Source organism: Bubalus kerabau, chromosome 13, assembly GCF_029407905.1.
Source record: "Bubalus kerabau isolate K-KA32 ecotype Philippines breed swamp buffalo chromosome 13, PCC_UOA_SB_1v2, whole genome shotgun sequence".
In the NCBI taxonomy this organism is placed as follows: Eukaryota; Metazoa; Chordata; class Mammalia; order Artiodactyla; family Bovidae; genus Bubalus; species Bubalus kerabau.
The window spans coordinates 22,441,833-22,455,764 of NC_073636.1; the positions used below are offsets into that span (position 1 = coordinate 22,441,833).

A 13,932-nucleotide genomic window follows, 5' to 3' on the forward strand; every position below is an offset into this window, starting at 1 on the left:
CTCTTACACGAATAATACTAATGATCATGGTAGCCTTGAAGGGTTTGTGAGTAACTGTCTGTACATACACGATGCTCGGCTGAACATGTTATTTCAGTGCTGCTGTACATTATGCGGGGGAAATAACAGCATATTACACAATTACTGTGACATCCACTGAAATGTGAACTGGTTTGCATAGGTTAGTCCTTTGGGCAGCACGATGTTGCTCTAGTCCACCAAGGCTTAAAGATTCACAGTGTAGAGGAAAAAATATGAATTAAAGCATTTCTACTAAAATATATTTTAATAGCTGGTGTTAACAATTTGCATAACAAAAGCCAAATTATATTAATAACGTATCATTCTGTAAGCTCCTTCATTTTAAAACATGAAGTGTTTTCTATAAAACTGTAGGCTCTCAAAGTTAGTACAATCTTGCTAATTAATCATCAACCACAATTCTACATATTTTGAAGCAAACAGAAACCAATCTGCACAAGGATTCAAGTTCATGTTTTAATCACAGGTCAAAGAGCGAAGATTCCACAGCCTGCCTGTAATACACTTGGTGCTGCTTATAAATGCTCAGCCGTTCATTGCATGAACACTAAAGAAGGGAACTATGATGTCGTTTTCTCTTTTCCTTTAAAGTAAATTGTTCTTAACAGCAACTGGATTACAAAGAAGTGTATACTATGCAAATTGAATACCATATATCAAACACAAAAAGCATATGGAATTCCCATGAAGATACTGAAGTAACAAGGACCACTAGGGCGTAGATTTGCCCCAGGGGTCCTTCCAGGCTTGTGGATCCAGTAGTCTAAGCCTCAGGGAATGATGGCCACAGAAGTAGCATACAATGTCTTGATTTTCTTGAATCAGTGATAGTGGACAATTGTCTGGAAAGAACCTTTAATGGGCGTGGAATACTTCAAAAAGAGACTTCATATTGGCATTCTACACTTGGTTTACAGAGCTTCTTATTAACGAAAGCTTTCTCGCCTCCATGTCAAGTTACCCCAAACAACCATACTCTAGCCACTTTCAGATTATCAGAAGCAAATAGCTAAGGTATAATGGATTTATGAAGTGAATTTCATCTGGTGTAATGAATTCAGCCTCATAACATAATTCTTCTAACTTACAACAGGTATTTTAAATCTCAAACCTAAAGTTTATGTTTATGCATCTCAACTATATATAAATCCACAAAGAAACTTTCAGAAACAGACGAAAGAAGTCGGTATTTTCTAAAGTTCTAAACCTCTAGAGGTAAAATACAATCAGTTATCACCTTTCCTAACCGTCAGGAGCATCTCACTTCTCCACCATAAAAATACCAATGATCATATAATAAAATATTACTATAGAATAGGCAGAAGCTTACTTGCTTGCTTGGTTTTCTTTCCAAGACCATAATGAATAAACAAGGGTAATCAAAAAGGCACCGATATTTTTTATCTCTATATAATTATAATTTTGGTATAAACTATATTCACTTTATATAGAGGGTGTTATTAAAGGATCACACACAATTTCTTTAATCTTTTCATTAAAAAACATTCCACTGGAGATGGGAAAACCTGAAGAAAAACACTGTGTGTTTAGGGAAATCTTCCTCCCAAATCCCAGAGTGTTGTCGAGCTCAACACAGACAAGATAAGGAAAGAAGACTGCAGCGAGACTGGCAAAAGTGTGTGTTCGCCATCCTCAAGTAACTAACGAAACTGGCGGCAAGAGGGGGGCCGGTCTAATCGCATCCACATTCATAAAAGGTGCTCCTGGGCACTGTGCTTGCAAATTCCTATGTGGTCTCTGAGGTGGGGAAAGCCTGAGAAGATGCAGGGACAGTGTGGAGATCTGACAAGTGGAGAATTATTTCCAAGTGGGCTACACTGTGGATGTGTAAACAGTAAGAAGGAGACGTGGAGACGTGCCTTGTCACAGGTTAGAAATAGAAAGCTTTCCCAGAGAACAAGAATTAGTAAAAACGCTGACTACAGAAACACACCACAAGTGATATATTCGGTTGCTATGCTATGCTCAAGAGAGAGATGATCCATGTAAGTTCTGTTTTCGGAAACTTTTCAAAGCGTATCAAACTGCCCTTGTGCTTTTATCAGTTTGAGAACACATCACAATTAGAAAATCAGGTGCATGCTCTCTGTGCTTGGGCATTTACAGCCCTCTTTTAAAAGACTTGTTTTTTTAAAACCCTTCTTGAGCTGTCACATTATATAGGATATAACTGTTGCCAAATTGAAAACAAGAGGGGCGGCATGTGGAAAGGGGAAAAGGTGTTCGAGAATGCAGTCTTGAAAATGATGCTGTAAAAATAGCACTTTGGTTTTATACATATATTGTTTTCTGTATTTCTGCTGAGATGCTTAATATCCTGACAGGCTTTAATAACAGTGACAACACCATCTAATTATAGCATTAGGAACGTGTGCAACTTGTCCCTCGGTCTTTATTGTAAAATAACTGCCCTCTAGTTAAATTCTGATCAGTTCTTAATTCCTAAAGGCGGGAAGCAAAAGTATCTTGCTATGCAAACATTATGTGAAGCTTAAAATTTGGGGAAAATTACTCCCCAAATAAGTATTGACTTTTACATTCAGTGAATCTGATTTTAAAATAAGTGGAAGAGAAAAACAATGAAACATCAAGCTGTTACTTTATGACTACTTCCCCATTATAATCATCATTTGAAATCGGTTTCCTCTGAGCTTCCTATAAATGTGCTACTTATCAAAAAGTGTACCCGTCCCACATTTAGTCTGCAGATTTAATCAACAACTACTCTCTTATAATCACAAAAAATAGTCTGTCTGGGTGAATAATAAATATTTATTTAATGGTATAATAAAACTAAGCAAGCTTGTTGCCCTCAGTTTTAATGCAAAGGAATTTTTGCAAGAATATTCCAAGTTCTGCTTGTTTTCGTAGGTTTGTGTATAAGACACCAAAACCAGTATGGGGTTTAATCAATTGAATTGCAACTGATCATTTCAATGACAGAAAATTAGGCAAGCTGATTATGTGGTGATCTGTAAAACCCCCTCAAATAACCTCTAGTTATTTGCCTGAATTTTTCTCTTCTCAGTTTTACATCAGTGTCATATAGTATGTTGCTTGAGTGTAATAAAGCTTATCTAATTACTCTTTTAGCCTGATAAAAATGAGACTACATATTTCAAAACTATGTGCTTACTTTTCAAAGGTGTAAATGAATTAATATTTGCCTTTGGACTAATAAACATTTCAAGAAAAGATGTTTTACAGCTTATTTTGTTAATTTCTTTGAATATATCATTAAAGCAGATATCCCCAAGGCCCATATATTTGATACATGTTTATAATTACATTTTGCTTTTTCAATTTCATCATAGCTGTAGAGTCAGACCCTACATGACTGCTACCCTGTTGCAAGTCTCTCTAATGGCACAATCAGAAAAACCCAGAGTTGCTGATGGGCATGAATCTCTCCAGTGATCTTGACTGTGGACTCCAGGTAAAAACTTGGTGATGTGATGGTCATGTCTGTGAATCCAGCAAGAGCCTGCAAAGTCACTCATTTGAAAATTAAAATGTGACAACAATTTCTTTTTTAATGAACAACTTGTCAAATCTCTGGTGACATCTCCCTCTCACTTCCAAATGTGATTTAGAAAACAAAATCCAGAAAGTGGAAAGGAAGTCTTTTCATTAAGCAATTTCAGTAGCTAGATTTCCATCCCAGAATCTGAATAGTGTTTTCCCAAATAAGAAACCAGATCACCTGTCTCTCTGTGTGTGCAGCTGGTAATCTTTTGTTCATTGGTTTCTCCCAGCACACTTCATATTCCAGCTTTGTCACTGGCTTCTAGGAAGTTTTCTTAACTTTTAAGTCAACAGTGGCATTAAGTTAATGGAAGCTGTTCAATAAATGCCTAAATCACTTATTTGCTAGCGTATGCATCTATGTTCTAAGGTGTAAATCCTTCAAAACTAGAGTGCAATGCGGCAGGAGAATCTCAAGCAACTTCTCAGGTTATGCTTGTCTGCTGAGCTGGCATCTAGAGGGTAGGGCTTTTAGGTATCGGCCACACTTTTTGTTTGAATAACAGGAACAGGGCAGTGCAGCTGCCTATGTTACAGAAGCTTGAACCTACATGACATGCAACAGGGTAAAGGCTATTAGTATTAGGGAAATAACACAGATGACCTTAAATTTTGCCCTTTGCAGAGCAGCTGTGAAGTTATTTGGTCCTGACATTCTATGGAGCCAAGCGTGTACTTAGGTTCATAGAATGTAAATGGAGAATAGCATATGCCTCAGTACAAATGAGAAATAAACAGACCCAAGTCGGCCCAAGGAACAAGGAAATTTCTTTGTTCATTGAAAGTTTCTAGATCCCTAAGGCCACCAGTCAATATAATTTTAACAGAACTGTCATTCTTCCACTGCTTACATTTATTATATTTAGGCAATTTTCACTTGAATTGGAAATCACCTTGTGACTCAAAAGCTAAAATGGTTTTTAAATTATCAGCTGTGTTATTGAATTAAGAGGACTGGCTTCTGGTGATTCCAAAGTGACAGCTAAGAAGTTTCATATATTTGTGACATTTAAGGGACAATCAACATCTCTATTAAAGTTTACAAAAATATGTTTTCCCAGAAGGGTTCAATAGCCAATCAAAGGAAACCATTACCACAACGAGCAGCACCAGGTCTCCAGACCTAATTATTTCTTTATACCAATTACCAAAAATGCTGCTGTTTTTCAGCCCAGAAGTCATTCCTTCTTCCTGCGTGTCTAATTGTCAAAGGAAGGATAGATTATTGTAAAATAACTGCCAAGTTGTCTTAAAAGTATCTTCTATCTTTTAAAAAGATTGGGTTTAGTATACATTAGAACAAAGCTCAGAGGGCAGGGAGAAATGATTAATTAACAAACTCAATGTAATTCGCTGGAAGCATTCCGGTTTTTCCAGTTCTCTGCACCGTGCCGTACATCCAGCCGTCGTCAATGGGCTGCACATTGACGATGTAGTCACCATCTCTGAAGGAGACTTCATCTTCATCCTGGGCACTGTAATCGTACATGGCTCGGTAGGTCCTCTGAGAAAGGAAAGATGAGGTCACACAATGGACACCAAGACAGTCAAGGCTACAAATGCCAACCGTGACAAACCAGCCCACACATAAAGGAACTACCAGGAACTTTCTAAGCACATCTATTTCTGGAGCCTACTGTCTGTCCTGACTGTGTTCATTTCAAGCTTACTAGTCTGGCAAAAGGGGTAATATTGTGGACCAGAGCAAGCCACTAAATACAACAGCTAGCTGTCAAAAAGTAAGCTTTGAGCACTTGGAACTCCGCTCCGTGTTATGTGACAGCGTGGATGGAGGGCAGACAGTTTGGGGGGTATGTATGGCTGAATCCTTCCGCTGTTCACTGGAAACTATCACAACATTGTTTGTTAATTGGCTATACCCCAATACAAAATAAAAATCTTTTTTTAAAAAGTAAGCTTTGAAGCAGTAAAGCCACTCCCCCAGCTTCAGATAAGCCCAGAGTCCTTAGATTATGTAGATTCTCCCCTAGTCCACATTCTTCAGAGAACAAAGCCCACCATAGTGGCAGACAGGCCCAAGTCACTGCCAAGTCATTACAACCACTGGTCCCCTGGCAGAGGTGATGAACTTTACTTAAAAATTTTGTTTCTATTTTAAAATACTTAAGAAAAATAAAAAGAAAAAAAATCCATAATATACTCAATAGGATTTTGTATCACATAATAGGAGACATTTAGCATATAAATGTCATGAATATTGAGGTACATATAATTAAATCCTTGTTATAATGAGTTGAGTTTTACTATATTTGTTTTCATTTGAGGCCAAGGATTTAGCTAATAATATCAGACAACCTCAAAATCAAGTGCATTAGTAGACTGAGGAAATTGGCTGAGATGCAAGAATTTTAGAGTGATTAAAGATTCCTTGCTGCTGCTGCTGCTAAGTCACTTCAGTCGTGTCCAACTCTGTGCGACCCCATAGATGGCAGCCCACCAGGCTCCGCCGTCCCTAGGATTCTCCAGGCAAGAACACTGGAGTGGGTTGCCATTTCCTTCTCCAATGCCACTCGTTAAAGGAAATAAGTCATAGACATGTGATGTATAGCACAGGGAAATAGTTCAATAATATTATAATAATTCTGTATGGTACACAATCTATAAGAATACCAGATCACTATGTTGTATACCTGAAACTAATATAATATTAAAGTCAACTATACTTTTACAAATATATTTTTAAAAGGTATCTTACAAGCTGTTTAGAAGGGCCACCTATTTCTAAGGACACAGACAAAGGCCAAGTGACTGTGTCAGGAGCTTGAGAAGCCATTTCATCATAACATGCCAAACTGAACTAACTGGTCTGGAAGTCTGCTTCCAAGTCTTCCATTCAATGAATGAGTCAGCACTCCAAGATTTCCAAGAGGAGAACTCAAAGACATATGTTGACCGTGTTGTTTAGGTTTCCATGGCCATTTTGATTAACTATTTAACATGACCAAATATTTGTGCTTTTTTATTGAATGAAGACCATGGCTGACTATTTCCAATCATGAGGTAACAATGAGGACAGAATACCGGTAAAGTCTTACTATGTTTCATTGTTTACATGTTTTCACATCATGCTTTCCCTTCTCAATGGTTTATCGTCTACTTCCTTCTACTTCCATAGAAGAAGCTATATAAATGGCAACACATCATCATTTACATTTTATGTAAAAAATGAACCCTATTCAATCCAACTGTACTCCATGTGCTTTTATATTCTGGAGATAAACTATGAAGACCAGGGAAGGAGGAGCACTTCAAACGGGCACTTACTAGATTTGGTGAATGCTGCATTGACCTCACAGATGACAGGCTGGTCTGGTGCATGTACCCATACCCTTGAGAATGGCTTTGCTGGTAGGCTCCAGGAAGAACGGGTGCTGGACATTAAACAGACACACACACACAAACACAGAATCCTTAAAACGAGCCTCAGAGTACCCATCCCAAGCCCTCAAGTAATCCCATGCTCAGCTAGACAATTCTGGAACAAAACGCCATTTTCAGTGTCATGTGAAATTTGAGCAGTGATGTTATAAGTGATCTCTAGGGTACTATAAATTTCAGTCATTAAGGGCATATATATAGGTAATCAGTGTACCATGCAATCAAATATATGTTAGAAATGCTTGTAATGCTCTATTGCAGATGCTATATATTAAAACAACACAAATAACAAAAATTCCCATAATCTCTTTAAAAAATCATGTTTTCACTTGGCTGTATGATCTCTGTAGGCATTTTCCAAAATAAAAATAAGAAATTTAAAGGAATTTATAGCAAAGACTTACTGTATAGCATAGGGAACTATACTCAATATTTTATAATAACCTAGAAAGGAAAAGAAATCTGAAAAAGAATAGATTTACATGTATATGTATAACTGAACCACTGTGATGTAAATCTGAAACTAACACAACATTGTAAACCAGCTATATGTCAATTAAAAAAAAAAGAAATTTAAACGAATTTAATTGGATTTTCAAACCAGTGACAGGATATAAGTATTTTCACAAAATATTGAATACTTAACAATAGATGCTTTCAGTATTTTGAAATACACTGCTGAATGTTACCTTTACAAAGATGGTAAACGTAGCATATGTTTAGAAACAAATGTTTGTTAAGCAGTTAATAATAAGTCTGTACATTTTAAAGAAAATTTTATTTAGAATATATGGATCATATATATGAATCATATAAGAATCATTTTATTTTGGCTATAAGTCAGTTGAATAATGTTACAAAACCTTAGGAACCAAACCAGTTAAAGAATTTCATAAACATTAAACTTCTACATTAAAAAAGAGTATTCACTTAGTCTGTGCTAGTCTCACACTAATTAATGACATTCAAAAGACATAGTTTCTGCTTTGAAGAAATCAGAATTCTAGAGAAACTAATACAGAAGCTAGATAAAACCACACAAAAATCAGTAGTGTGTATTTGTAACCAGAATCAGGGGCTATACATGAAGGTATTTTAGTAGGCATTCCCTTCATCATAGTAAAACTTGTATGATACAAGTCCTATAAAAACCCACAATAGATTGTCCTGTTTGTTCAATCGGGTTGAGTATATAAAGTATTTACTCAGGACATTATAATAAAAGAATAAAGCAGATGTAATTCTTGGGTATTATGAATAATTACTATTTTATAAGTGGCACACTCATTCTAATGATATATGAGAACATAAAACTTTAAAGAAGTTTAATCATCAGAAAGTTACAAATCATTAATGTATTCTCCATATCATAGTGATATTAGGTTAAATGGAGATTTTTAAAGTAGTTCTTGAATTAATGAATATTATAATGTTGTAATTGTGTTTATTCAATGTCTTTCTAGAGAAAGCACTTAACTTGGATTGCAGTATATTTTAAAGTTATCAAACACCAAATACTTAAGAAAACAGTACTTTTTAACATTATCAACTCAATTTAAATGTTTAATGTTAATAGATGTCAAGGATGTTGTCAAAATTCACTCATGAAGAAAAAATAATTTCCATAAATATCTAGACCTAATTAATTAGCTGAGTAAAAAAGCTTTTCCTTGTGTTGGAAGCAGAAAGCACTGACCACTTATTTATTTTCTCCCTTGACTATCAGAAAATATTTAAAAGACTCCATGTGTGCAAAGAGCTTACTACCCTTCCTGTCACTTGGTAAGCCTGCATGGATGTGAACAATTTTCACTGTCCACTACATTCAAAGCATGCAGGCATTAGAGAAGTGACAAAACCAGTTGTCTTCCTATAGATGTGATGGTCTTGGATACTTATCCTTTGCCTAATTAAAGAAATGGCTCAGGATACTTAAGGCATTTCCTTAAATACATATTAATCAGTGACTCCAACTGCATCTGAAGGCTAGCACTTCTGGACTGGGTTTTTACCCATTTAAACAAGTCGTTTCTTCATTATTATCTTGATCTATATGTGAATCAGATCAGATCAGTCACTCAGTCGTGTCCGACTCTTTGCGACCCCATGAATTGCAGCACGCCAGGCCTCCCTGTCCATCACCAACTCCCAGAGTTCACTGAGACTCACGTCCATCGAGTCAGTGATGCCATCCAGCCATCTCATCCTCTGTCGTCCCCTTCTCCTCTTGCCCCCCATCCCTCCCAGCAGATTAAATAAGTAACCCTTTAAAATTAATTAAAATTAAAAATTAAACTCTCAATCCTTTATCACACTATTTAACTATGATCTTTAAATTTTGATGTACAGAGTCAAGCACAATCATTTTGAAATATTTTGGGAAAAAAAATCAAGAAAGGACAATGATGAAAAAATTCTTAAAGATGCTATCTCATAGGCTGTAACATATTTAAATTTGCACAGGTTTAGCACCCATCAGTAATGACAACTCAAGAAATATCATTTAAAAGTATTCTCTAGATTCAGAACCATAACTTGAAAAGATACATGTATTCCAATGTTCACTGCAGCACTATTTACAACAGCCAAGATATGGAAGTCACCTAAATGCTGATCAACAGAGGAATGGACAAAGAAGATGTGGCACATATATACAATGGAATATTACTCAGCCATAAAAATGGAACTGTGCCACTTTCAGAGGTGTAGACGGATTCAGAGACTGTCATAAAGAGTGATGTTAAGTCATAAAGAGAAAAACAAATATCATATATTAACACACATATGAGGAATTTAGAAAGGTGGTACAGATGGATTTATTTACAAAACAGAAATAGAGTCACAGATGTAGAAAACAAGCTTATGGTTACCAAAGGCAAAAGGAGAGAAGACTAAATTAGGCGATTGGGATTAACATATACACACTATCATATATAAAATTGATAATAAAGACCTACTGTGTAGATCAGGGAACTCGACTCAATATTCTTTAATAACCTATATGAGAAAAGGTCTAAAATCTAAAAAATAATGAATATATGTATAACTGATTTACTTTGTTGTACACCTAAAACTAACACAACATTATAAATCAACTATACTCCAATAATAATTGTTTTAAAAAGTTTTCTCTAATTTTGTCATTTAAAAATGGAGTAAATTTGCTGCTGCTGCTGCTGCTAAGTCGCTTCAGTCGTGTCCAACTCCATGCGACCCCATAGACGGTAGCCCACCAGGCTCCCCCGTCCCTGGGATTCTCCAGGCAAGAACACTGGAGTGGGTTGCCATTTCCTTCTCCAGTGCATGAAAGTGAAACATGAAACATGAAAGTGAAGTAGCTCAGTCGTATCCCACTCTTAGAGACCCCAAGGACTGCAGCCTAACAGGCTCCTCCGTCCATGGGACTTTCCAGGCAAGAGTACTGGAGTGGAGTGACATTGCCTTCTCTGGAAGTAAATTTATGCCTACTCAATTGTTCAAATCTTACCTCCAAAAGGAATCTGTAGCTACTGTGAAATACAGAGGGAGAAGAAAGTGTTTATCCTAAACATGCATGGGTTGGAAAGAACAGAAGAGTTTAGAATGAGAAATCTCAGAGTAAATACAAGCTATCTTGTCCTTATGGTCTCTCCTCACACCTTTATTGATTATTTTCATCTCCCTCTCTGGCTATATTATTTAACACAAGTCCTTTTGGGATTATCAAACTTGTTATCTACCTTATACTTGGTACAATAAAAGATTTTTTTTGGCCCTGGAGTACGGAATGAAGCAGGGCAAAGACTAATAGGGTTTTGCCAAGAAAATGCACTGGTCATAGCAAACACCCTCTTCCAACAACACAAGAGAAGACTCTACACATGGACATCACCAGATGGTCAACACCAAAATGAGACTGATTATATTCTTTGCAGCCAAAGATGGAGAAGCTCTATACAGCCAGCAAAAACAAGACCAGGAGCTGATTGTGGCTCAGATCATGAACTCCTTATTAGCAAATTCAGACTTAAATTGAAGAAAGTAGGGAAAACCACTAGACCATTCAGATATGACCTAAATCAAATCCCTTATGATTATACAGTGGAACTGAGAAATAGATTTAAGGGCCTAGATCTGATAGATAGAGTGCCTGATGAACTATGGAATGAGGTTCATGACATTGTACAGGAGACAGGAATCAAGACCATCCCCATGGAAAAGAAATGCAAAAAAGCAAAATGGCTGTCTGGGGAAGCCTTACAAATAGCTATGGAAAGAAGAGAAGCAAAAAGCAAAGGAGAAAAGGAAAGATATAAGCATCTGAATGCAGAGTTCCAAAGAATAGCAAGAAGAGATAAGAAAGCCTTCCTCAGCGATCAATGCAAAGCAATAGAGGAAAACAACAGAATGGGAAAGACTAGAGATCTCTTCAAGAAAATTAGAGATACCAAGGGAACATTTCATGCAAAGATGGGCTCAATAAAGGACAGAAATGGTATGGACCTAACAGAAGCAGAAGATATTAAGAAGAGGTGGCATGAATACACAGAAGAACTGTACAAAAAAGATTTTCACAACCCAGATAATCACGATGGTGTGATCACTGACCTAGAGCCAGACATCCTGGAATGTGAAGTCAAGTGGGCCTTAGAAAGCATCACTATGAACAAAGCTAGTGGAAGTGATGGAATTCCAGTTGAATTATTTCAAATCCTGGAAGATGATGCTGTGAAAGTGCTACACTCAATATGCCAGCAAATTTGGAAAACTCAGCAGTGGCCACAGGACTGAAAAAGGTCAGTTTTCATTCCAATCCCAAAGAAAGGCAATGCCAAAGAAAGCTCAAACTACCACACAATTGCATTCATCTCACACGCTAGTAAAGTAAGGCTCAAAATTCTCCAAGCCAGGCTTCAGCAATACGTGAACCGTGAACTTCCTGATGTTCAAGCTGGTTTTAGAAAAGGCAGAGGAACCAGAGATCAAATTGCCAACATCCGCTGGATCATGGAAAAAGCAAGAGAGTTCCAGAAAAACATCTATTTCTGCTTTATTGACTATGCCAAAGCCTTAGACTGTGCAGATCATAATAAACTGTGGAAAATTCTGAAAGAGATGGGAATACCAGACCACCTGACCTGCCTCTTGAGAAATCTGTATGCAGGTCAGGAAGCAACAGTTAGAACTGGACATGGAACAACAGACTGGTTCCAAATAGGAAAAGGAGTACGTCAAGGCTGTATATTGTCACCCTGCTTATATGCAGAGTACACAATGAGAAACGCTGGACTGGAAGAAGCACAAGCTGGAATCAAGATTGCCGGGAGAAATATCAATAACCTCAGATATGCAGATGACACTACCCTTATGGCAGAAAGTGAAGACGAACTAAAAAGCCTCTTGATGAAAGTGAAAGTGGAGAGTGAAAGTTGGCTTAAAGCTCAACATTCAGAAAACGAAGATCATGGCATCCAGTCCCATCACTTCATGGGAAATAGATGAAGAAACAGTGGAAACAGTGTCAGACTTTATTTTTTGGGCTCCAAAATCACTGCAGATGGTGATTGCAGCCATGAAATTAAAAGATGCTTACTCCTTGGAAGGAAAGTTATGACCAACCTAGATAGCATATTGAAAAGCAGAGACATTACTTTGCCAACAAAGTTTCGTCTAGTCAAGGCTATGGTTTTTCCAGTGGTCATGTATGGATGTGAGAGTTGGACTGTGAAGAAGGCTGAGTACAATAGAATTGATGCTTTTGAACTGTGGTGAAGACTCTTGAGAATCCCTTGGATTGCAAGGAGATCCAACCAGTCCATTCTGAAGTAGATCAGCCCTGGGATTTCTTTGGAAGGAATGATGCTAAAGCTGAAACTCCAGTACTTTGGCCACTTCATGCGAAGAGTTGACTCATTGGAAAAGACTCTGATGCTGGGAGGGATTGGGGGCAGGAGGAGAAGGGGACAACAGAGGATGAGATGGCTGGATGGCATCACTTACTCGATGGACATGAGTCTGAGTGAACCCCGGGAGTTGGTGATGGACAGGGAGGCCTGGCGTGCTGCGATTCATGGGGTCTCAAAGAGTCAGACACGACTGAGCGACTGAACTGAACTGATTAGGACTATAAAAATATAACTGAGAGCTCAGAAGAATCAACTTACTAAAAGCAAATGCCTATTTAAAAGCAGGCACAAACGTTTTTTATTGTTTTGCTACATGAATGTTTTTTATGAAACATAGGTGGAATAAGCAAAAGGAAATTTCAAGCAATAGCTCTGGAAATTGGGTTTATTCCTTAATAAAATTTGAGTAAAAGATGAGTATGAGATATTGTTCATGAAAAGATGGAATTCAAGCAGTTTTGCAAAAGCAAGATATTAGGCTAATTTTGCAATGAACCAGAATTTCTTAAGAAAGAGAAGAACACACAGCGCCTTCCTTATTGCACTCATGGTCAGTCCCCACGCACACTGGTACAGATGATGGTAAAGGGTGATTGCCTTCCGTCCCAAGAGTCTTGAGGTTAAGCAGTTTCTATTTCAAAACAATAAAGGCCAAAAAACAATAGCTTTCATGATACTAAGGCATCCACAAAACACAAAAGTGTGCCTCAACTTCCATTTCACATTGATAAACCAGAGATTGACCAGAGATCTGGAAGCTGACTAAAGCTCTGCAGATTTGGGGCTCTATTTGAATGTCCTGTAATATTTATAAGGGTTTCCCAGGTGGCACTAGTGGTAAAGAATATGCCTGCCAATCAAGAGACATAAGAGTGATCGGGAGGGTCCCCTAAGGAGGGCATGACCATCCACTCCAGTACTCTTGCCTGGGAAACTCCATGAACAGAGGAGACTGGAGGACTATGGTCCATGGGGTTGCAAAGAGTCAGACAAGACGGAAGCAACTTACCATGAATGCATGCATAGTATTTATAAAACCGAAATCTCTCTTCTAGTGCCC

The 13,932-nt window shown here is 37.5% G+C and overlaps 1 protein-coding gene across 4 annotated transcripts in view; it reads right to left on the bottom strand.

Moving 5' to 3' along the window:
- Positions 1-267: 267 nt before the first annotated feature.
- The window catches only part of NEBL (nebulette), a 377,813-nt gene continuing 364,148 nt past the window's right edge, over positions 268-13,932 (bottom strand). For all 4 annotated transcript variants that reach the window (XM_055543771.1, XM_055543770.1, XM_055543769.1 and 1 more), the window contains 2 exons: positions 6,874-6,980; positions 268-5,092 (listed from right to left, as the gene is read on the bottom strand). In XM_055543771.1, coding sequence (XP_055399746.1) covers positions 4,916-5,092; positions 6,874-6,980 — 284 coding nt within the window. In that variant the 3' untranslated portion in view covers positions 268-4,915. The remainder of the gene's footprint in view (positions 5,093-6,873; positions 6,981-13,932) is intronic.